Source organism: Nematolebias whitei, chromosome 10 (assembly GCF_014905685.2).
Source record: "Nematolebias whitei isolate Nwh7 chromosome 10, NemWhi1, whole genome shotgun sequence".
Lineage (NCBI taxonomy): Eukaryota > Metazoa > Chordata > Actinopteri > Cyprinodontiformes > Rivulidae > Nematolebias > Nematolebias whitei.
The window spans coordinates 1,134,353-1,160,526 of record NC_056507.1 but is presented as its reverse complement, the minus strand read 5'-3'; the positions used below and the strand labels follow the sequence as shown (position 1 = coordinate 1,160,526).

At 43.4% G+C, this 26,174-nt stretch overlaps 1 protein-coding gene across 1 annotated transcript in view; it reads right to left on the bottom strand.

The window, feature by feature from the left end:
* The window catches only part of asz1 (ankyrin repeat, SAM and basic leucine zipper domain containing 1), a 57,752-nt gene that overhangs the window by 28,562 nt on the left and 3,016 nt on the right, over window positions 1-26,174 (bottom strand). The window contains exons 2-4 of the mRNA XM_037683230.1: window positions 25,390-25,486; window positions 23,175-23,297; window positions 15,846-15,957 (exon numbers count right to left, since the gene is read on the bottom strand). Coding sequence (XP_037539158.1) covers window positions 15,846-15,957; window positions 23,175-23,297; window positions 25,390-25,486 — 332 coding nt within the window. The remainder of the gene's footprint in view (window positions 1-15,845; window positions 15,958-23,174; window positions 23,298-25,389; window positions 25,487-26,174) is intronic.

Here is a 26,174-nt window from a genome sequence, read left to right as displayed (position 1 = left end):
GTGCTGTATGAATGTGTACATAAGGACACAGATTGTTCTAAAGAGCTTTGAGTATCTTAATCAGATAGAAAGGAGCTGTATACAGTGCCTTGTGAAAGTATTGGGCCCCCTTGAACTTTTCAACCTTTTGCCACATTTCAGTCTTCCAACATAAAGATATCAAATTTAAATTTTCTGTGAAGAATCAACAACAAGTGGGACACAATCATGAAGTGGAATGAAATTTATTGGATGTGTCAAACTTTATTAACAAATAAAAAACAAAGTGGGGCGTGCAGTATTATTGGGCCCCTTTACTTTCAGAGCAGCAAACTCAGTCCAGAAGTTCAGTGAGGATCTATGAATGATCCAACGTTGTCCCAAATGACTGATGATGATCAATAGAATCCACCTGTGTGTAATCAAGTCTCCGTATAAATGCACCTGCTCTGTGAGAGTCTCAGGGTTCTGTTCAAAGTGCAGAGAGCATCATGAAGACCAAGGAACACACCAGGCAGGTTTGAGATACTGTTGTGGAAAAGTTTAAAGCCGGATTTGGATACAAAAAGATTTCCCAAGCTGTAAACATCCCACACATTATTACATTATTATTATTAAACTTTCATCTGGAACATGAGAAGACTGATCAGAGATGCAGCCAAGAGGCCCATGATCACTCTGGATGAACTGCAGAGATCTACAGCTGAGGTGGGAGAGTCTGTCCATAGGACAACAATCAGTCGTACACTGCACAAATCTGGCCTTTATGGAAGAGTGGCAAGAAGAAAGACGTTTCTCAAAGATCTCCATAAAAAGTGTTGTTTAAAGTTTGTCACAAGCACCTGGGAGACACCAAACATGTGGAAGAAGGTGCTCTGGTCACATGAAACCAGAATCCAACTGTTTGGACACAATGCAACACGATATGTTTGGAGTAAAAGCAACACAGCTCATCACCCTGAACACACCATCCCCACTGTCAAACATGGTGGTGGCAGCATCATGGTTTGGGCCTGCTTTTCATCAGCAGGGACAGGGAAGATGGTCAGAATTGATGGAAGATGGATGGAGCCAAATACAGGACCATTCTGGAAGAAAACCAGTTTGAGTCTTCAAGAGACCTGAGACTGGGACAGAGATTTATCTTCCAACAAGACAATGATCCAAAACATAAAGACACATCTACAATGGAATGGTTCACAAATAAACGTATCCAGGTGTTGGAATGGCCAAGTCAAAGTCCAGACCTGAATCCAATCAAGAATCTGTGGAAAGAGCTGAAGACTGCTGTTCACAAACGCTCTCCATCCAACCTCACTGAGCTCCAGCTGTTCTGCAGGAAGAATGGGCAGAACTTCAGTGTCTCCATGTTCAAAACTGATGGAGACAAACCCCAAGAGACTTACAGCTGGAACTGCAGCTGGAACTGCAGCAAGAGGCGGAGCTACAAAGGATTAACGCAAGGGGGCCCAATAATACTGCACGCCCCACTTTTCAGTTTTTATTTGTTAAAAAAGTTTGACACATCCAATAAATTTAATTCCACTTCACGATTGTGTCCCACTTGTTGTTGATTCTTCACACAAAATTAAAATTTTATATCTTTATGTTTGAAGCCTGAAATGTGGCAAAAGGTTGAAAAATTCAAGGGGGACGAATACTTTCACAAGGCTCTGCAAGTACAGTCCATTTACCATTTATATACAGTTTCTTTTTATACTTTATATTTTTGGGTGCAACTGAGACCTTGTATACACAATTTCGTTCCACTTCATGTAGCACATGTGATGCCAATGACAAAGAACCTTGAACTTGAACAGTTAACATGTCCATTCTGGAAACTTCTTGCGTTTAGCCGGCAGTTTCCCAGAAACAACAAAAGTTGTAGACGTTTCAAACGTCGTGAAAGAAATTTGAAGTTAACACTCGTGTTGTTTGAGACTTTGTGAAGGACTAAATTAAGCTCTGCGAGTTTAGCTGTTGTAAGCGACGCAGCAGAAAATAAGACCACACCTTGAACAGGTCTGAGAAATTCCCCTTTTCTTTTTTGTAGTTTACTCACTAGAATGCATCAATCATTTCTTCTTCTTTCAGCTTCTTCAGGGGTTGCCACAGCAAACCAACTCTAATGAAGACTTGGCGATTGTTTTTATGCCAGATGTCCTTCCTAATGCAACCACAGACCACCGAGCTACCACCGCCCTCTGTGTGGAGCAGAGAGCTGCTATCTAGGGGGTCTGGGGGGAGCAGATGGTGGGTGTTAAGGGCCTTGCTCAAGGTCCCAGAGCAGGGCGAATGAGGGTGGAGGCAGGTGTGGGTGTTCCATCTTTTCCATGAACATCTTGATGTTGTCGGCACGGGGAATTGAACGAGCGACCTTTTGATCACAGACCTTCTAAACGCTCTGCGCTACCACTCCCCACTAGAATGCATCCATAACATATTCGTTCAACCTTTATTTATACAGGTTAATCCCACTGATCCTCAGGGACTCGTTTAAAAAGAGAGACCCGATTTTAACAAAAGTGATAAGACAAATATAAAAAAAAAAAAAGCATACAAACTGAGAATAATAAAAGAAAATGGTATTGAAAAAATTAAACAAAAACAGCTAGGTTGTGAACAGGAACATGTCGGCGTTGGTTTTTGCCATGTGGATATTGTACAAATCAGAGAAATGCATGTGGGTTCAGGAGCACAATGCAGTTCAGTCGTGAAATCCTTTATGAAATTTTTACTCTACATTCTAATTGCCATAATTGTGAAACTATCTCGAGTGAATTAGAAGTTATGGACTGGACAAACAAAGACCTTGTTTTAACTTTGATCTTGGGTGATGAAAAGTTATGCAACATTTCGTCTAGTATTGATTCAACGATTGTTTTTATCGTCAGCTCACATTTTTGTGTTTATGGTACGAAATTCAGACTCAGTTCCCAGATCAAAAAGCCAAACAATTAAATAAATACAAAAGAGTATATAAACATATATACATCTACATACATACATACATACATACATATACATATAACAAAGTAAAAAAAAAAGTAAGATGAAGCTGAATAAAGTGCAGCTTGAGTTCAGCAGTCTGACAGCTGCAGGGAAGAAACTGTTTCTGAGCCTGATGGTTCTTGTTCTGAATGCTCCTCATCCACCTGCTTGAGGGGAGGGGCTGAAACAGACTGTGTGCAGGATGAGCGGAGTCCTTCATGATGCGGAGCGCCCTCCCCCTGCATCGTGAAGTGTAGAGGTCCGAGGTGGTGGGAAGGCTGCTCCCCACAGTCTTCTGTGCAGCCTTCACCACCCTCTGCAGAGCTGTCCTCTCATCAGCAGCACTGCTGCCGTACCACACGGTGATGCAGGTGCAGAGAACGTTCACCACATAGTGATAGAAGCTCCTCAGAACAGAGCTCCCAAGTCCAGCTCTCTGCAGCTTCCTGAGGAAGTAAAGATGCTGGTGGACCTTCTTGACCAGACAGGAAGTGTTGGCTCTCCAGGTGAAGTCACTGCACCCCCAGGTACCTGTATCAGGCGACCACCCCCACAGTTGCTCCTCCAATGTGTAGGAGATTAAGAGAATCCTTGTCCCTTCTGAAATCCACCACCATCTCCTTGGTCGTCTTCACAATGAGGTGGAGATTATGGTCTCTGCATCACTGCACCAGGTGTTCCACCTCCTATAGGTATTTGGACTCCTTGTTCATGATGTGTCCTACTTCTGCTGTGTCGTCCACAAACTTCACTATATGGCAGCTGGGGTGTCTAGCCACGAGCAGTCATATGTCAGCAGAGTGAACAGGAGGGGGCTCAGCACACAGCCCTGTGGCGAGCCAGTGCTGAGGGTGATGGAGGAGGAGAGGGTATTGTGGATCCTGACAGTCTGGGGTCTGTTGGTCAGGAAGTCCAGAATCCAGTTCCCCAGTGTGGGACTCAGTCCAAGAAGGAAGAGCTTCTGCACCAGGGTCTGTGGGATGATGGTGTTGAAGGCGGAGGAGAAATCCAGAAAGAGCAAACAGATGTAAGAATTTCTGCTCTCCAGGTGGGTGAGGGCTGTGTGGACCACTGATGATATGGTGTCAGAAGTGAAGCGGTTCCTTCTGTAGGCGTACTGATGTGGGTCCACAGTGACATGGATGGAGTCCTTGATGTGGGTCATGACCAGCCTCTCGAAGCACTTCATGACTACCGATGTTAAGGCTATAGGTCTGTAGTCATTCAGGCCTGTCACTGTGGAGCACTTGGGTACAAGAACAATAGCGGCATAGTGGTAGACTTGCAGGAGGTGGGGACAAATAATAATAATGTCATCACAATGTCAGCACTGTATGTTTCCATACAATGGCGAAATTAGTCTCTGCATTTAACCCATCCACCACCAGGTGGTGCAGTAAATGCCACTGACAGTGAGGTGTTGATGTCCACCGTCACCTCAGACAGCTTGTGTGTACAGTCCTTCAGTACCCACCCTGGGATGTCCGGGCCTGCAGCCTTACGGGGGCCGATTCCTTGCAGGGTCTTCACATCTGCTGTGGTCACACAGAGGGGCATGTCACTGGGTGGTGGTATAAGTTTGGTGCTGGGGGGGGGGTGGCGGGTGTTAGGATCCAGAGAGAGAGCACAGAACTTGAGTGTATCTGGTAATGAGGGGTCCCTTGGGCATTGTGCATCCCTGATGTTATAGTTCGTAATGCACTTGATGCCCTTCCACATGCGCCGGGGGTTGTTGGTGATGAAGTGACCCTGAATTTTCTGGGCGTATGTGGCTTTGGCCCTTGCAATGCCTGCAGTCAGTCTTTTCCTCACCTCTCAGCGTCCTCATGCCTCACCTGTCATGAATGATTTTTTTTTCTTTCCATAAATTTGTTGTGCAGCATGTGCTCCCTAAACAGGTCTCTCTTGAAAATAAGTTCTCGTGGCTCAATGAGACTAACCTGGATAAATAAAGGCTAAATGAAAAAAATAAATAAATAAATAAAAATATATTTGAGTCAAAGCTTTGTCCCAATTGTCACTCAGGCATATTTATTAACAACTGTAACTCTACTAAATGTCTAAAAAACAAACCATTTGCATATTAGTAATCCTCTTCAGCTGCGCCGCCTTCACGTTCGTAAACGTGTGAAGCAGCAGTGAGGGAGGAGGAGGGGCGGTGTCAAGTTGGAGGCGCAGACAGGAGAAAAAGAACTACACAGATTTTCAAGTCTAATACTCGATGGTTGCGATGGAGCCATTTTAACAATCATAAATTGAAAAAAATCTTGATACATCAAGTATATTCGATATATTGCCCAGCCCTACAGAAAATGCCTGCGGGTGCTTTATCTGCAGTGAGCTAATGGCGTCATACAGCTCCTTTGATGCTTCGTTAGCACTGGCACCCGGCGGGATATAAACAATGGTGACGAACACAGCAGTAAGTTCCCGTGGCAGATGGTACGGTCAACATGGATGGATGGATGGAGTTATCGCCTCAGAGCAGTAGCTTTTTACCAGTCCATGGTTCGTACACCAATCTTCATTCACGAACATACAGAGTTCTCCGTCCCGTGTTACCCGACCGATGGTCACAGTCCACTCGGAATAACTGAAGACCTTTGATCTGGAAGGCTGAGTCCGGCATGATGTTGTTCAGCCAGGTTTCCGTTAGGCAAAGAACAGCACAGTTCTTCATCTCTGTAGAAACACTCATCCTCGGATGTAACAAGTCCATTTTGTTATCCAGTGAGTGGACAATGGCCAGAGAGTAGGAATCAGTGGCCTTCTAGTCTTTAGCTAGGCCAGCGCGCCCACCTCTTCCCCCTCTTCTGTTTCCAGGAACATCGTTTCCTCTTCACCGTTGCTCCTCGTACTCTGCTGCGCCATTCCGTTGTCCTCAGGAGCCGCTGTCTGCCGAGTGCAGATTTCAGCCTCAGCGATATATTAATAACTGAACCGTCTCTGATGGCCATCAATTTGGTGTAGTTGTACTCGAGCTGTGAATTTAGCACTAGTTCCTAAAACAGCCTCAGGAATTAAAAAATTAAAATAAGGCTTAATCCCGGGAGTATGCGAAGCCGCTGCACTTCTGTGCGCCGTCATAGCAATAGATGCTCATGTGTTTGAAGTTTCATTAAGTTGTGGGTGAGACGAGGAAGTTTACAGACGGACAGACTAAGGTGCAACACGTTCACCTTTCCACGGGTGTATGAAAATTGAACATAAAAAGTTTTACAACTTCCTCCACCAATCTATTCCTATCAGTTACCCTAATACACTGTGGAAAAACATCTGACAACTTTTGCTTTTACTAAGATTGACAATATGTTGATGAAATTTGCAGCTACAACTAAAGTTCCTACAACACGATGTACTTCACACAAGACCTAATGTCAAGTCAAATTTATTTGTATAGCATATTTAAAACAAGAACTGTTACCAAAGTTCTTAACAAAAAGATCAGAGCATCAAATAAAGATATAATTACAGCATCAGGAACAAAAGCATAAAAACAAAACAATTAGAAACAATGAAATATTAAATCAGATTCTGTTAAATGAGATTTAAAAGCAGAGACTGGAGTGGCCTGTCGATGTCGACTGTTCCAGAGTTTCAGAGTTTAGGGCCCACGACTGAAAAGGCTCGATCTCCTCTGATCTTCAGTTGGTTTTTGGTACCACCAAAAGTAGCTGGTCTGATGATCTCAGAGCCCGAGAAGGAGCATAAGGATGAAGAAGGTCTGAGGGTGCAAGGTAACGCACTTAACCGTCAGCAGCATTTTAAAATCAAGTGTGACGCACACAGGGAGCCAGTGGAGGGAAGACAGAACCGGTGAGATGTGCTCAAACCTGCGAGTTCCTGTTAAGAGCCGAGCTGCAGCATTTTGGACGAGCTGGAGACGTGAGGGGGAGACCTGACTTTACAAGGTTTAAATATTTAAAACATTTTTAGAGCAACATTTTAAAGTTTTCAGTTTTGGTAAAGCTACATCGAGGTTGTATAAAACTGATTTTATCTACCCGGTACATGAACTTTTCTGGCTTCAGGTCACTTCACTAAAAACGGCTGTCATTTCCACCCAAACATATTTTGTACATAAATAACCTCGACTACGACACTTCTTTATCTTATCAGCTCAAAGTAAACAGCCGGTGAGATAAATACATCAACCTGAGAGGTGGGAAAGTGCAGGGCCAATTGTTCACTTCACTTTATGTCTCAGTGGAGAACTGATGGAAAAAACGATCTAAAAAATGATTCATCAGAAACCCAAGGAATCTCCAAGGTCAGGTATTCAACATAATTATTAGTATTTACTTGTTAAACTCTGCATCTCTCTAATGGAAAGAACCTGCCTCATCCCTATTTAAAGTTGTGTTTGTGATGTCACCAAGTCGATGCTCACAGCGGTTTAATCTGTTGACGTGCGATGCAACATTGGAAACAACAAATCAACTCGTGCTGAAAGTGGGCCGAGGCAGACGCCACATTTATCAAACAGGTGTGAATCGAGGGTTTCTGGACACCAAGCAGTAAAGATGAACCGTGCATTCCTTTAACCAATTCCAAGAAAACAGAAGTTAATGTTTTATGTGAACTTAAAACTCAACGGTGGGTATGACGTGCATGACGTCTTTATTAGCATCCCTAAATGTTCAACCATCAGTCACCCCCTCAGAGATATGTGGTGTCATATATCCTCGTCGGCTCCATCTTCCCACAATGGATTTACTGTGAGACGGGCGTCACATGTTACACATGTACTGGTTTGATGAGTTTTCTCTGATATATGCCCTTCAGACTTAAATCTGTCCAGTTTTCCAAACAGTTGGTGAATCAATGGACAAACAGCTCTGTGTAAACGTCGTTCAGCCCATCAGGATATCAATCCAAATACTTCCTGGAACGTCTGACTCACCGGACGTGGACGAGCTGTCTAGACTTTCTCACCACCAGTAAAAGTGACTAGAACGTTCACAGCTGGATTTATTATTGGAAATAATTGAAATGCACACATTTAGCTGCATGACATTGGTAGGTTGAGAAAGTGTAATGAAAATATACTAAAAAATAATTTGTGCATTTATGAAAGGTCTTAAAAAACACCATGAACACAAAACACTGTCCATGATATTTTTTATGAAATAGTCTTAAAGGTGAAAAAAAAAACCAGGTGACAGTAAAAGGTATACCAACGTGGCCATCATGACATCTATATTGGTTTGAAACCACATACACCATGGCTTCATAGTAGACGAGCCTGGTGTCGGAACAGGTCTACCTGCAGTCCATTTGGCAAATCAAGACTAAATGTGGCGAAGACGGCCCAGGATTGTTGGTGTTCAAACACTACAGACAAGAACGGGACCACACGAAACACCAGCAGATTCCTCACTTCTTACACGTTTACAGACCGTTATTAAAAGAGGGGCTGCGTCACAGTGGGAAAGAGGAAACATGTTGATGCCATCAAATTTAAATTGTTCTCAATATTCCATATAAATGGTTCACTTTCTTATTTTAAACATTGGAATACGTTTACCATGACTCATCCATCCATCCTCTAAATCTGCTTCTTTTTTGGGTCGTGGGGGCCATTGGTGCCCAGATCCAGCTGTTACAGTGTGAGAGGTGGGGGACACCCTGGACAGGTCTCCTGTCCATCACAGGGACACAGAGACAATTTAGAGTTACCAATCAGTCTAACGTGTTTGTTTTTGGTCTGTGGGAGGAAACCCATGCAGCACGAAGAGAACATGCTAACTCCACCCAGAAAGGTTCTCGGCCGGGATTTGAACTGGAGCGACCTGCTCTTGGAGGCGCAGCAGCTCTACCAACTGCACCACTGTGCTGCGATGTGAATGAAATTTATTTGAAACTTGTAAATCACTACAGTGTTCCTACTTTTCAATGTAGGGTCAGATACATTTTGGTTTAGTGAGCAGGTCCTAAAAATGCTGTAAACGTCCCCTGAAACTTTTTGGAGTGGCACCATCTGACAGATTTGTACTCACTAAGTGTGCAGCTTAAAATGGAGGTTCCTGCATCTCTCAGAGCCGTGAACCACAAACCAGTGAAGATGTATGGGGGGTGGGGGGACGAACACATGGAGGAAATGGACCCCACATGGTGCTCTCACATTTCTCAACTTTGAAAAATAACAGAATTCTTGTTTAAACAAAAGCAGAGGACAAGCAGCCGGTCTTAATCAATGGTTTGAGATCCAGACGTAAGAGTGGCTAAGAGAGAGGAGGGATTTGTCCGCTGCAACCACACAAGCTTCATGTTGAGCTTCACAATTAGATCTGGGGACTATTGGCCTCCCACCCACCACTCAGCATCCTTCTGCGACTTGTTAACTTGCTTCAAATATTTTGTCTGGAAAAGGAACTAATCAATTTCCTAATGCTACAAGGCCTCTGCGTTCGTCATCAGTGACTTGCAGGTGGCGTGAGTCCTGCCTGTAATAGATGATGGAATGGTAGTGATGGAACAACAGAAGATGAGAGAAAAGTAAAACATGAGAGCCACTGGAGGCCACAACTGTTTCTAACAAGGCAGAGGTCCACAGATGGCTACAGTGTCTGGGATTAGTCGATTCACTTTTTCGTACAAGATTCAAAGGCACTTGATAAAGAAGGAAGAATGATTTTATTTATTATTTATTTTATTATAATTATTTTTAATAAGTGCCAAAGATGGCAGCACGGTGGATCAGCTGGTAGAGCCGTCGTCTCTCAGAAAGAAAGATGCTGGATAAATCCCGGCCGGGGGTCTTTCTGGGTGTAGTTTGAATGTTCTCTCTGTGCTGCATGGGTTTCCAGTTTCCACCCACAGACCAAAAATATGCATGTTAGACTGATTGGTAACTCTGAATTGTCCCTAGGTGTGAGTGAGTGTCTACGTTTCCCTGTGAAGGACTGGAGACCTGTCCAGGTGTCCCCTGACTATTGCGCAGTGACTGCTGGACATGGGAACGAGTGACCCCCCGTGACACAAAAAGGAAGTGGGTAAAAGAGGATGGATGGATGGATGGATGGATGATGGATCCCACTCTTTCCCTCTGTCCCCCGTCGCAGAGCCAAGAGAGGATTGGAAGTATTCTCTATAAAACTTCCATTTTGGTGTGTGGCTGCATCTAGGTGTAAGAAAGTTATTTTCCATAACTGGATGGCCCCAGCTAGCCAACTATGTATCCAGTAGTCCTCCGTTTAATGTGGATGTTCCGTATCCTGCCCCCCCACCCCGATAAGTGAAAAACTGAAGTAGGGGGACGGTAGTTCAAGATCAGTAAACGTAGTCCTGACATGTGCCAGGCTGTAATCACACTCATCACCTCCCAGTCTTCCTCCTTCTGTGTAAATAAACAGTTAAATTTAAATACTGGAACATTTTAAATAATCTGTCCATGCTGCATGGATAGATTATTTAAAATGTTACAGTATTTAAATTTAACTGTAGAGAAGTGCAGCAGGAGAGGGGGGTGGTGGCGCAGAGGTTAGAGAAGGTGGGCCTGTGATTGGAAGATCGATGGTTCAAGCCCCGGTACAGACATCAAAAATGTGGGTAGGGTAGGTGAAGCACCCACACCTGCCCCCACCCTCATTCGTCCCACTCTGGGCCCTTGAGCAAGGCCCTTATCCCCCACCACCTGCTCCTCCGGGTGTCCTAGATGCAGCTCTGCTCCACACAGGGCGGTGGTAGCTCGGTGTCTGTGGTGTCATCAGGAAGAACATCCGGTGTAAAAAATAACTGCCAAGTCTTCGTGCGACTTAGTTCACTGTGGCGACCCCTGAAGAAGGAGCAGCCGAAAGAAGAAGAAGAAAAACGAGACGTGCAGCAGGACATCAAAGGGTTAACCCTTCATGCAGCTCTGCAGCACGGAGCAGAAATGTTGATCAATGACTCCGAAACAACTGAACAGAGAAGTTCTACAATAATTAAAAATAATTTAACGCTTTTCTATTTTGTGATTACGACGATTTTACGATGCAACATGCATTGAATTTTAAGTTAGAAGAAAAAAGTCAATCAGTGCATGTGGACAACAAAGGGTTGAATAAGTAAAGGGTTAGGGTGACACCCTCGATGACATCCATGGTAGCTTTGATGCGAGTCTTGACCAGTTTTTCGAAGCTTTAGTGACCATCAGGGTGAGTGCTACTGGCTGGTAGTCATTCAGACCAGTCACTGTAGAGCTCTTTGGAACTTGGATGATGGTGGTGGTCTTCAGGCAGGTGGGAACAGCTGCCAGGGTAAGTGAAGAGTTCAAGATGTCGGCCAGCACCTCGTAGAGCTGATCGGCACATTCAGCACCTTCCCGAGATGTTGTCTGGGCCAGTTGCCTTGTGAGGATTAATCCTCCTGAAGGTCCTCCTTACTTGGAGTCAATTCATTTCTAAAGCTCCAAGTCACAACAGAAGTCGTCTCAGGGACTGAACAGCAACATTCATCTATAAAATAATAATTGAACAGAAACATTCATGTATAAAATAATAATTGAACAGAAACATTCATGTATAAAATAATAATTAACATTATTTATGTGAGGAGCAGCTTTGAGTTTAACTCCATCACTGAACTCTCATCTTGAACAAGCATGAAGGCGACAGTGGAAAGAAAAACTCCCTCATGAGGAAGAAACCTTTAGCAGAACCAGGATCAGGACAAGAGGACCATCTGCTTCGACCGGCTGGGTTTGGTAGGAATAGATACACAATGGCAGGTCAAGAATCACATGTTAAGATAGAAATAGTATCAAATGAAAACTATTCAATTTTAACAATTCATTTAAGGAAATGAGGTCAGTTTGTTCTCTAGTAGTCTAAGTCTATAGCAGCAGAACAAGCCAACCCTAACAGTTCATCCAACCTTTATTTCTACAGGTAAATCCCATTGAGCCTCGAGGACTCTTTTACAAGAGAGACCTGATTTAACAAAGAATGATGAAACAATGGACAGTTATAAAAAGTCATACTCCAGTTTTTTTTTTTTTTTTTTAAACAAATAGAATGGCTAAAAGTAACAAAAACAGCTAGATTCTAAGGCGAATGTAGAAACTAAAAACAGGAACATGTCTGCATTGGACCCTGCCAGGAGTCCAACAGATTCTTAAAGCCACTTAGAGAGGTCAAAGGTCGAGAGCTTCAGATCTTTTTACAAGATCTTCCAGGAAACAGGAGCGGAGTAGGAGAAGGTCCTTTTGTCTAGTTCAGTCCTCACTGAGGGAACACTGCAGGTAACTTCCGGTAAGATGGCCCCATGTACTTGGCTTGCAATCCACCTCTGCTGATGGTGTTCGGATTATTTCTGTTTTGTTCGTTTTTTATCTGTGGTATGAATTCACTCATGTATGACCGACAACAGCTGCTGGATCTTCGTTTTTCTGTCACTGATGTCGCTTATTTGGACCATTATCAGCGTACCTCTGGTGGTGGATTATTAACAATATTCAAATCAACTTTTGACTGTAAACAACTGCCCATCCCAGTTTCCCGCTCCAGCTTTGAGCTGAGCGTCTTTGAACTCGGACATTCACCTGCGACGTTATTTGCACTCGTCTACCGCCCACCTCGATCTAAGGACTTCATAAATGAGTTTTCTGACTTCTTGGCTGAAATCACACCAAAATATGAGCATGTTTTCATTATTGGGGACTTTAATTTGCACGTGTGCTGTCAGGAGAAGCCCTTGGTTAAGGACTTTTTAGATTTATTGGACTCATTTAATTTAACTCAGCATGTAAACGGTCAAGTCCTGTTTAAAAACTCACTACTATTCAGCAGCTTTCAACACCAGATGATCTGTGTTTGATCCTGTATGCTCCACACTGGTTAGTCGTCATTATCTGCATCGTTTATATGTCTTTATTCTGATTTACCTCATTTTGTATTTTGCTTTGTGTGTTACCTGTTGTTCTGTCTGTACAGCACTTTGGTTGGCCTTGTAGCTGTTTTAAGTGCTTTATAAATAAAGTGGTATGGTAATGTCTTAAGAGCGCACTCCGTAGCTGCACTCAAAAGGAAAGTCTTAAACTGGACAATGTGTCAGCCTCACGGACAGAAACTGGAAGTTGGTTCCACAAGAGAGGAGCCTGAGAACTGAAAGATCTTCCTCCCATTCTGCTGCTGGAAACTCTAGAAACCACAAGTAAACCTGCAGTCTGAGAGTGAAGTGCTCTGTTAGTAAAATATGGAACAATAAGATCTGCAATATACTGCTTGGCCAAAAAAAAGTTGCCACCAAAAAAAAAAAATTAAAAAAAAAGGTCACTAATATTTGGTTGGACCTCCTTTATCTTTGATCACATCGTTCTCTGTGTCATTGTTTCAATAAACTTCTTCAACGTCACAAGATCTGTTTCATCCAGTGTTGCTTTAATGTTTCACCAACATGTTTCATTGATGACAGACACTGGTCATGATGGTGCATCACTTCTCCTGCCTCTCTTCTGACCCTGATGCTCCATCACTCTGGAACAGGGTCAGTCTGGACTCATCAGACCACATGACCTTCCATTGCTCCAGAGTCCAATCTTTATGCTCCCAAGCAAACTGAAGCCTTTTTTTCCAGTTAGCCTCACTGGTTAATGGTTTTCTTAAGGCTACCCAGCTGTTCAGTCCAGCCCCTTGAGTTCCTTCACCTTGTGCATGTTTAAATGTTCTTACTGTCTCTATGAACCACAGCCCTGAGTGCTGCTGGTGTTTTTCTTCCATTTGATTTCACCAAATGTTTAAATGATCACTGATCACGATCATTCAGGATTTATTTCAGGCCACATTTCTTCCTGGAAGACGATGGGTCCCCACTGTCCTTCCAGTTTTTAATAATCGTTGGACAGTTCTTAACCCAGTTTTAGTTTCTACAACCTCCTGAGATGTTTCCTCTGCTTGATGCCAATGATTTGACCCTTCTCAAACAGACGGACATCTTTTCTACGACCACGCCGTGAGTCTTTCATCATGTTGTTGAAGAAATGAGAAGCAACTCATTGCACCAGTTGGAGTTAAAGAACTTGTTGCAGCTGAAAGATGATCGTCCGTGCACTGATGATCCAGCAGGAGGCTCGGACCTGTTTGATTAGTTAAATCCAGCTGGAGACTTGTTTTTTAGCCAGGCACTGTATAAGATGGAGCTAGGTTGTTGAGAGCTTTGTAGATTAGAAGCAAGATTTTAAATTCAATTCTGGACCTGACAGCTGAGATCATGCTGAGGAACTTCTCTTCAGATGGTGAGGTGAGTCTGGTGCTCGGTAGTCTATTTGGGTCTTTAAAGTGGGCATAGAACCTGTTCAGACCATCAGGCAGTTATGTGTCCCTAAGGCATTGTGCAACCTTGCTTTCATAGTCTGTTGTGCACTTAATGCCCCTTCACGTGCTCCATGGGTCTTTTGAGGAGCAATGTCCCTGGATTTTCTGTGCACATGTTGTTTTGGCCCTCTTTATACCAGCAACCTCTTTCCTTTTCCTCCCCAGTTCCTGAGTCACCAGACCTCAAGGCAATGTTCATGGCTTTCACCAGCGTATGGACCTCTGCGTTCAGCCAGAGTTTCTGGTTGGGGTAGCTCTTCACAGTCTTGGTGGTGGTGACATCATCAACACACTTGCTGATGTATCCAAGGAGAGCAGATGTGTATTCCTCCAGATCCAGCTCTCCCTCATTTACAGCAGCCTCCCTGAAGATCTGCCAGTCTGTACATGCAAAACAGTTCTGCAGTACAGAGTCGCTGGGCCATATGGTGATGGTCCTCTGTGTGAGTCGGGAGGGGGGGGGGGGGGGGGGGGGGGGGGGTAGACAGGGACCAGAAAGATGGAGATGTGGTCAGAGAGGCCAATGTGGGGGCAGGGTACGGCTTTATGCATCTCGTATGTTGACATTTCACAGTCAATTGTTGTAAAGCCTCGGAGCATGAGCTGTTCATTAGAACACAGTTTGTGGACCAATATTTGTTTACATAGATGCAACTAAAGTCTTTACGCTAATTTCAGCTCGTTATGCTCCGTTCAGCTTTTTTCTGCTAGTTTTTTTTAGTAATTTTAGCTTCTTTCTGCCTTTTCACCCACTTTTCGGCTGTTTTTTGATAGATCCAGTTTTTTTTTTTTTTAACTAATTTCCTATTTTTTGTGTTCATTTCTGCTTAACCTAATTCAGCAAAGATGTTTTTTTTTATGCTAATTTAGGGTTGGTCTTCCATTTCACCTACATTTCAGCTTGTTTTTTTTTTGCTAATTTCAGCAGTTTTCAGCAATAAGCATTCACACTGCATTTTCACTGGAAATGCAATTTTTCTAGTTACTGCTAAAGGTTTCTTCCTCATGAGGGAGTTTTTCTTTCCACTGTCGCCTTCATGCTTGTTCAAGATGAGAGTTCAGTGATGGAGTTAAACCCAAAGCTGCTCCTCAGATAAATAATGTTCAATTATTATTTTATACATGAATGTTTCTGTTCAGTGCTCTGAAATGACTTCTGTTGCGACTTGGTGCTATATAAATAAACAAAAATGAAACTGAATTGAATGAAATAGTTTAAATTAAAATGGAACTCAAAATGTGAGATTTGGAACTGAAAATGTGCACAGTCATTCTTTCAAGTGTGTGTGTTTAAAAAAAGCCTTGTGCCCACCCGTTACACTCGGTGTTTGTTTGTTACCCGTCTGTGCATGCACATGCCAAAACAGGACATTCCAAGCAAAACACACAAATATACACACACTGTATGGAGCAACGTGGTGCATAATGCTACCACATGGCATTGTAACATAACAAGAACCATCAAAGGAAATGTGATCCAGCGCCTCTTTGCCTCCCCGTCTCTTGAAGTCAGATCTTTAAGCATATCAAACGGGGTATGACTGCATGCACTGCAATGAAAACTGGTAAATGTCCCCTCACCTGCCCGCCACGTTGGGATCAACATTTCTTGACAGCAGCAGCTCCACACAACGTGCAATTCTGTCCTCACTTGCAGATGCAGTGCAACTGGCCATGAGCACTGTCCAATGATCTGCACACGTCACACATCAAGAGCCACAATTACTTACCGGTAACACATTTACTTTATATGTGATTAAAATTGATAGAAACAATAAACTGACAGCAAAACGTGGAAAGAATGACCATAACTGGTGGAACAGAAACTTAAAGACCGTGACAAATACAGACACTAAAGTTCACAACATCGGAACGTGTCTGAAAGATGGGTCAGACACATTAAAGTCATACTCCGGTCATTTTGAGATGCTGTTTCCAGGGCAGTACATTGTTTTCTTGAGCATATTGCTCTGAAGGATTTGTAGCACAGGACAAAATAAAATAGTGGAATGAAGAGGGGGAATTGGATAGATGATCCGACTGTGCATGTTGTGAGCATGATAACTTGAAAACTAAATGAAAGTGCCGACTTCCAATTTAGTGTGTGGCTACATCTAGGAGAAAGACGGGTTCCATTCAGAAACCGAGCTGCCACTTCAAAACCTAAGACGGCTGCCACCATACATAAATGTAAACCAGCCCCCCATACAATCTCAGGAAACTATAGGGGGCGTCACGGTGGCACAGTTTGTAGAGCTGCTGCCTCTCAGCGAGACGGTCGATATGCAACAAAAGTCACCTCAGGGCACTATAAAAGAAAGTTCTCTTACAGTACGTTATAAAAGGCAAATGAGTAAAAGCAGCGTTTCCCCTATCATTATTTAATAACCTTTATCTAACCAGGTAAACCCCATCGACATCACGGATCTCTTTTGTAAGGGAGGACTGGGCCTGAAGGGCCTAACATGCATGTTTTTGGTCTGTGGGAGGAAACCGAAGTACCTGGAGAAAACCCACGCAGCACGAGAAGAACATGCAAACTCCACAGAGAAAGACCCCATGTCCAACCGGGGATTGAACACAGGACCTTCTTGCTGTGAGGCAACAGTGCTAACCACTGAGCTGTCGTGCTGCCAGGAGCCATTACACAAGCCAGGGTCCCTGACCAGTCGACAGAACCGAGCGCCCTGCCTACCAACGATCATCACATGTGGAACAGCAGAAATTAAACTATTAAAAAAGAAACCGTATACAAGAATCTAAGATCTACGCTAAACACTAATGATGTAATTTTTTTATTAAACCTTTATTTAACCAGATAAAAACCCATCGAGATCAAGACGTCTTTCACAAGGGTGACCTGGCCAAGAACCGGCAGCAGCAGCACACGTCATAAAAACAAGACAAGTAGCACGATTAGATGAAGACTTCAGAAATATAGAAAAATATAAAACATACAGTATAACAGTAAATGGCAATAATTGTTATAAATAATTTAAAATAATAACAATTTAAGATCCGGTTTACTTTCGAATCCAGTTCAAAATACTCATGTACGTCTACAAATCACTGAACAGTGTCCCCCAGAAACTGGGTTTCCACCGGGAGCCTGAGAAGCTGCTGCTCTACTGCAAGCGGCAACAGCAACGTACGGCTAAACACTGACATGACACCCAGCCCCGTAGTGCTAAGCTAGCGGGCGGGCGACACAGACGTGCCTCCATCCCGTCCCCGCGCTCCCTCCCTCCATAGACTAAAAGTACGACGAGCACCCTGTCATCTAAGGGAAGCACAAAGTGATTCTCCCATCCTGAGCAGCTCATTGGCGACAGTGGAAAGGAATGATTCCCTTTTAACAAGAAGAAACCTCCAGCAGAACCAGAACCAGACGGAGGACGGGCACCAATCAGTCTCGACTGACTGGGGTTAGAGAGGACAGGGCAGAGTCACGGACACAGAACGACTGGTTCAGGTGTAGATTCTATGAGAATAACTGAAGTCTTGTAGCTGTTCCTCTGGTTCCAGAGTTAAGGGCCTCACTAAGTGAAGTTAACCACACTTTGCATTTAACTGCAAGAGACCCCCTGAACGCGCTTCCTCTGTATGAAGGTCTGTGTCTACGCAGCTGTGAGTGCTTACGTTACGAGCCCGTTGGTGTAAACCAGACTGCTGCTTTGCGTACAACGACTGGTGTAAATAAATCTGCGGCCTGAGAACTGGTGAGAGGGCAGCACAGCAGCATGATGAGCGTTATCAATCACTCCTGCATTCCTGCACTCAGCCTCACTGCTTGGACTAACACCACCCGGACGTGACCACACGTCATTCTCCTTTAATCGTTTCCTTCGCTGCCTCAAGCTTCAGATGCCAAGTGCATGGGAAATCAGTCACAGACAGTTTAACTCTGCAATCTGGACTTGGAGCTTAATTAACATCAGACATAAAACTTTCAGAGTAATGTGGTAACAGGTAAGAAAAAATGATTTTATTTGGCTTCCGTTCATTTCGAGTAAATAAAGAGGCACAAACAGGTAACAAGGGCTACAAACTGGTACAAAACTTTTACCCCGAGTCAATATTCAACACTTCTGAAGTTACAGCAGTTTCTGCCAGATGTTTTATGCATAAAATGGGAAACTGCCTTGTAGCATCTTTTGTTTTGAACTCAGACTTGGTGCAGCAGATGCCTTCAATTGTTCTTGCTTTGTGATAAGTTAGGAATATGCATCAACTAAAAACAACTCAAAGGATCATCGGAGTGTTTCTCCAAAAGGTCCTGTTTGGCGTCATCACCTTCAAGTAAAGTCAGATGAGAATATTGGTGCATTACCAGCCCTCTGAATACTGCAGGTGGGGAAATTTAAAAACTGTGCCAAAGGGAACGCAGACGCCAAAGAACAAGAGGCCATCAAGTGATTTGAGAAAAAGAGCAGATATTTAAGACTGAAGAGCTGCAGTGCCTAATCAAACCTCCTGCCATGAGTTTATTCCCATTTATTAACGAGTGGCTACAAATCACAAAGTCAGTGAAGTGCAGAAAAGGAGCGGTGAGGATGAGAGATCCATTTTTTGATGCATCTGAATGCAGACCTGATTCTAAATCCATTAAAAATGTCCAAAATTAATAACGTTAATGGGCAGCACAGTGGCACAACTGGAAGAGCTGCTGCCTCTCTGTGAGTAGGTTGTCCTGGTTCAAACCCCGGCCGGAGGCCTTTCTGGGTGGAGTCTGCATGTTCTCTCCGTGCTGCGGGGGTTTACTCCAGGTGCTCCAGTTTCCTCCCACAGACCAAAAACATGCATGTTAGGCTGATTGGTAACTAAATTGTCCCGAGGTGAGAGAGAGAGACTGAATGATTGTCTCGTTTGTCTCCATTTGTCCCTGGGATGGAAAAAGGAAGAAGCGGGTAAAAGATGGACGGACGGACGGATTTAATGTTAACGTCATGAGAAATGCAAAAAGTGGAACTCTGAAACGTGAAAGTGCAGTCCTTGACATTTTATGTTGTGCACGCCACAGAAACAACACACACACACACACACATATATATATATTTATATATACACACACACACACATTTGGGGAATGGTGGCAAAGAGGTTAGAGAAGGTGGGCCTGTGATCGGAAGGTCACCGGTTCGACTCCCCGTACCGACATCAAAATGTGGGTGGTATAAGTGAAGCACCCACACCTGTCTCCACCCTCATTTGCCCCACCTGTGCCCTTGAGCAAGGTCCTTAACCCCCACCACCTGCTCCACACAGAGGGCTGTGGTAGCTCGGTGGTCTGTGGTTTTGTTGGGAAGGACATCCGGTGTAAAAACAACCACCAAGTCTTTGTGCGAGTTAGTTCACTGTGACCCTTGAAGGAGCAGCAGAAAGAAGAAAAAATAAAAAGTAAAATACATATAAATTTTAAATTCAACTTGTGTATTTTAGTAGCTTTAGATGAGAATTCAATCAGAAAGTAAAAGACCACTTCAAAATATGTGTGGAGCTGCTTAAAAAAGTCTACAACTACCACAACCTGCCAAACTAAAGTTAATATTGTTTAAACTTTGGCTGCAGTAAAAAGCAATAAAACATAGAACTGCTGGGTTTCACTGATAAAGTCTTACCTTGACTTGCTTAGACTGGTTGCATTAATCACCTTTACAGGAGGGGAGTGGACTCATTGGCAGGCAAACAAGTTTGACCAGTAAGTTTAAAAAAAGAACAGTACCTACAGACCACAAGCCTGCGGATACCGAGCGTTTTGCTCTGAACAGATAAATGTTGAAATGAGAATAACTCTTAACGCATCAGAGAGCCAAGACCAAGCTACCTTTTGAAAGGAGTTGTACTTTTTTAATTTGTAATAATATTCATACAACATTTATTGTTGTATCTGAACTGACAGGACAGCTGCTTAAAGTGAAAAATGAAGGAACTTGTTAAAAGATAAGTTGTCAAAGTGTGCATTAGGTTTCTATCAGTTACTCTATTAATTTAATATTTTTTCAGGATGTAAAAATGTAAATCAAAACGTCGTGTCAAACTGGTTGAAAACAACAAAGTCCATGCTCAACAATCCAGGTATACAATCCAACAGTTTTCAGTCGGGTCATCTGGTCCACATGGCCGGACTGAAAACTGTTGGATAAATCAAAATGTGTCATTGTGACCGACAAATGGCTTAAAAATCTCAATTTTATTTCTTGTCAAGATCTCAATTACACATTGGTACAACACTGGTTTATTCACCGAGATTAACATTTAGGGTTAGAAAAAATAATCATAGATTCCTCTGAAAAGGTTCAGATACACAAACTGGTCTAAAAACGACTAATGAAGCGGTCAACATATGGAGAAAAAGGCATGGGGAATATTAATCATGCCAACAGTTCTCCTGCTCTTTCTCTCCAGTCGTCTCTGGCCCAGAATCCAGATTTACCAGAGCAGATTAGAAGTATCAGTCTGGCAGAGTGGACATCTAACGGCTTGTCAAACTTCGCAGACCTAGTGGTCTATTGGGGGGGGCATCTGGGGGTTTGTATTGCGTGCGGTTGTCTGGGGGCAGGGGTTTGTTAGCGTAGTGCTACATTAGTGCCGGCTGTTGTCGACGTGGGGGGGCTTAGCGGAGCGCTACGTTTGTTTTGCTCACGGTTCGGAGTCTGAGCTGAGCTGCTAATCTCTGCTCCCCATCCTGAAGGGGTGGGGCTGTGTGGAGGTGGGTGGGGGATTTGGTAGGCGGGACGCCCTCCTTGAATAAGGGTAGAGGAAACACCGTCACTGGAGCACATCATGACTGATTTTAATATTCCCATAAAGATTTTTAAAACGTCTCCAAATCCATCACTTTTTAGGATCGCTCTGGCAGAATTTGTAGAGCCAGACTGAAAATCATAATTTTGACCAGATCTCTTAAAGGATTCATGCTTCATTACTTTATTATAAAACTTCTAGATATGACGCTGAGGCTGTCATGTGAGCGTGAATTGAAGGCGACATTCAATCCTCCAGGCAAATCACTTTTAATACGTCTTTAACACAAGACTGTTGGGAAAGGGTGGATTGTTCTCTTCAGGTCGGGGGTGAGGTTCTGCCTCAAGTGGAGGAGTTCAAGTATCTCAGGGTTTTATTCATGAGTGAGGGAAGAATGAAGCGTGAGATTGACAGACGGACTAGTGCAGCGTCTGCAGTATTGTGGACTCTGTACCGGTCCTTTGCAGTGAAGAGGGAGCTGAGCTGTAAGACAAAGCTCTCCATTTACAGGTCAGTCTACGTTCCTCCCCTCACCTCTGGTCATGAACTCTGGTAAGGATGCTCCCTGGGAGCCTCCCTAGGGAGATGCTTTGGCCATGTCGGACTGGGAGGAGATCCCAGGCAAGACCCAGGACACGCTGGAGAGACTACGTCTCCCAGTTGGCCAGAGAACACCTTGGAGTCCTCCCAGAAGAGCTGGAAGAGGTGGCTGTGGAGAGAGAGGGACCTCCCTGCTCTGATGCTGCCCCAGAGACCCCACTTTGGAACAAGTGGAAGGTGATGGATGGATGGACTATTACTCCAGTGTCTAAGAAACCAGATGCATAAATCTTAAGTGACTTTAGACCAGTGTTGCTCACATCAGTGGCCATGAGGTGCATGGAAATGTTTGACTGAGACACATGAACTCTGTGGTCCCTGAAACTGTTGCCTCTCTTGTTTGCCTGATGCTTTTCCTCAATTACAGCTCTGCTTTTAACGTCATCCAGCCAGGAAAGTTGATTGAAAGCTGACCAATCTAGGAGTTCCAACTGCCACCTATGACTGGATTTTGGATTTCCTTATGAACAGACGGCAGGTGGTGAGGATGGAAGGAAGGATCTCCACTGAGCTTACAGTCAGCACTGGAACCCCACAAGGCTGCTGCCTCAGTCCAAAACTTTTGTTACCCTCTACACCCATGACTGTACCTCCATCCTGGACAATACAGCCATCATAAAATTTGATGATGACACAACCATTGTGGGCTTCATTAAGGGTGGGGATGAGATGGAATACAGAGCAGTGGTGAACAACATCCTTGTCTATGGGGAAGAGAATGTGCTCATAATTGTAGACAAAGAAAACAATACCAGAAGCACCCTTATTTCATTAGAGTACTCGGGAAGGCTGGGGTCAGTCACAGTCCACTTACACAAGCTTACAGAGGACTGATGGAGAGCATCCTCACAACAGGTTTCACTGTCTGGTATGGCAATACCACCCAAACAGAACTAATGAGAACATAATTAGGACACAACTCCAATCCATGGACACAATAAAACACACAACACTGTCAGAAGCAGGCCAATAACATCATCGAGCTCATTCTCTTTGACCCAACACATACAATCTGAAGAAAAGCAGAACGGACAGCACTGTCACGCACAAAACATGGTGAACAACAGCTTTTTCCACACCACGGTGAGTTATGGCAAAAAAACTAAAGGATTCATATGTGACATAACAGTTTGCGCAGTATTTATGTTTTTTTTTTAATTGTATTTCATAAATTGTCCCTACGTGAGAGAGAGAGTGAATGGTTGTCTTGTTTGTCTCCAGGTGTCCCTGTGATGGACTGGAGACCTGTCCAGGGTGTCCCCCTCCTCTCGCACAGTAATGTCCGGACATGGGTACCAGTGACCCCGGCGACCCAAAAAGGAAGAAGCGGGTAAAGATAATGGATGGATTTTAAGCAGTTCAACTTTTTCTTGCACTGACTGACTCAAGTGGTTTGCACAAAAAGTTCCTATGTGCTCATGCTAGGTGTACGTGCACAAATTACCAACAGAGTCTTGAAATAAATACAGAAACATGCTAAAAATCAAGACATTGCAAAAACCCAAAACTAAAAATGACAGTTTCTGGAGTTTCTATGAATGATGAACTTCTGTAAACATATATGACCTTTGCTGAAGTTGGCACTGGCTCCTTTGTCCAGTAGCAGTTTGGCCAAGTCATAGTTTGCCACACTGACGGCACTCATCAGAGGAGTCCATCCAAAGCCCAGTCTGGTTTCCACGTCCATCCCTGTCCAAAACATAACCAATGCATGACATCTTAAAAAGTAGTTTTAAAAACATAAAACAAAACCATTAAAAAAAAAAAATTATTAAATAGTAGTACACTTGTCCCAAATACACAAATGAGGATTTGGTTACACACGGCTCCTCTTTTCTAATAAAAAGGGAGAAAAAGCAAAATGTGGTGCCTTTGATAAGAAAGACGAGCTTTCATTGTGCAATACGAAAACTACCGTACCCACCACTGCACCCAGTATCCACTGGTTAACTGGTCACCATTAACTCCACACAGACTCTCCCACTGGTACATCTTCATCTTTAAATCACTTCCTGGTCTGCTGCCTTCATACATCTCCTCCTACATGTCTCTGTGTGAGTGCAGCTACAGCGTGCGCTCTCAGGACATCATTACCTGCAGTGTTCCCTCAGTGAGGACTGAACTAGACAAAAGGACCTTCTCCTACTCCGCTCCTGTTTCCTGGAACATCTTGTAAAAAGATCTGAAGCTCTCGACCTTTGACCTCTCTAAGTGGCTTCAAAACATCTGATAAGTGAATTGAAAAAACAACATGCTCCTGTTTTTAGTATTTTAAACCGCACTACAACCTTGATGTTTTTTTCACTACTTTTCCTTTTAATTATCATTTTATTTTCATTTGTTAAAAAAATAAAAAATAAAATAATTTTGTACGCATCCTTTATGATCGTCTATTGTTGTCGTTGTCCATTGTTGTCATCATTCTTTGTTAAAATTCAGGTCTCTCTTGTAAATGAGTCCTCGAGGCTCAATGGGACTAACCTGTAGAAATAAAGGTTGAATAAAAAGCCAAATGGAAACAATTCTATTACTGACCTTCAATTTGGAGTCCACAAAGTCCCTAAATTTAATGTTGAAGCAGACAATCATCCAACTTACCAACATCTAGTTTACTCTATACTGAACATCCCCATCCATCCATCCACCCATCCATCCATCCACCCACCCATCCATCCATCCATCCATCCATCCATCCACCCATCCATCCATCCATCCATCCATCCATCCACCCATCCATCCATCCACCCACCCATCCATCCATCCATCCATCCACCCATCCATCCATCCATCCATCCACCCATCCATCCATCCATCCATCCACCCATCCATCCATCCACCCACCCATCCATCCATCCATCCACCCACCCATCCATCCACCCACCCACCCATCCATCCTATTTTGTTACCAGCATTTTCATTCAGGATTGTGGGGGAGCTGGTGCCTGTCTCCAGCAGTTATTAAACAAGCACACAAAGTTCAGTGCCAGAGGGCTGTGATCAGTCTTACATCAGGGAAACTAAACAGCCACTAGCTAAAAGGATGGCCCAGCACAGGAGAGCAACGTCAGGCCAGGACTCTGTGGTCTACACTCATCTGCAGGCCAGCGCTCACTCTTTCAGGGATGAAGACAAATTGGTTTAGCAATACTCTTTGTGGTTAACAGATTTATTGTACCAAATACTAAGTTCTGAACATTATTATCAATATTGTCCTCAGTAATAAATCTGTTTAACTCTTCAGCCAGGGGCTGACACAGACTGTTCGTCGTCACTTCATCACAATGTAACTGAGCCACAAAGCTGCATTACCTTTCACAACAACCATTACGGCTCTGTTACTACAACACTTGGCAGCACAAAGGCGGAAAAGTGGTGGAAAGTAACAAAAGTATTTTAAAATGTTTATTATATTATGAATAACTATTCTCATATATCTGAGAATATGTTTTGATCCTGATGCTCGTCATGATCAGCTTATTTCCAGCTGCAAAAGTAACATTAAAGCTGAATGGAGGATGCACCGGAACAACATTTCTACGTCATTTACCCAGAATGCACTGCAGCATATATAGCATGGCAATGGCTAAGTGACTTTTATTTTTTAAATCATAAAAACTAAACAGCCTACACTTTTTTTATAGTCTCACTTTTATAGCTGAAGCTAATGTCTATCAAATAAAGGTCTATGTTTATTTGTCTGTGATCCCTTTATATTAGTTTACAAAATTACTTTTGATACATAAAAAAGCAGATTCAATGTGAAAATTAAGGAAGTGCTTACCACTGTTCAGCAGCTGCTCAACAGTGTCTGTGTCTCCATTACTGATGGCTTTTTTCAGCACGGAAACATTGTCTCCACACACGACATCATCCAGATTCTAAAATGAAAAGTTAAAAATTAAACACCCAACAATGAGACTGCAGAAATGTTAAATTATAGGCGACTCATGTGTTGAAAGACGTTTTCATAAACTCTATGGATCAAAGTTCACCTGTGCTGAATGTGGAACGTTCAACATATAAATGGTTTTTACATTTAGGCGCGAACAAAAACAGCAAGTCAGGAAAAAAACATGACGGCATAAAGTTTTACATTAGACAGACAAGTTTGTTATTCATTTTGACACACCATACCATTTTATTTATAAAGCACTTAAAACAGCTACAAGGCCAACCAAAGTGCTGTACAGACAGAACAACAGGTAACACACCAAGCAAAATACAAAATGAGGTAAATCAGAATATAGACATAAAAACGATGCAGATAATGACGACTAACCAGTGTGGAGCATACAGGATCAAACACAGATCATCTGGTGTTGAAAGCTACTGAATAGTAGTGAGTTTTTAAACAGGACTTGAAAACCGAGAGGGAGGGGCCTGTCTGACAAGCAGAGGTAACTCGTTCCAAAGTCTTGGTCCTGCTACAGAGAAGGCCCTGTCACCTCTGCGCTTAAGACGAGTTCCTGGAACTGTGAGGAGCAACTGGTCCGCTGACCTCGGGGAGTGCGGTGGGACATACGGTTGTAGCAGATCAGAGAGATGGGGGGGGGGGGGGGGGGGGGG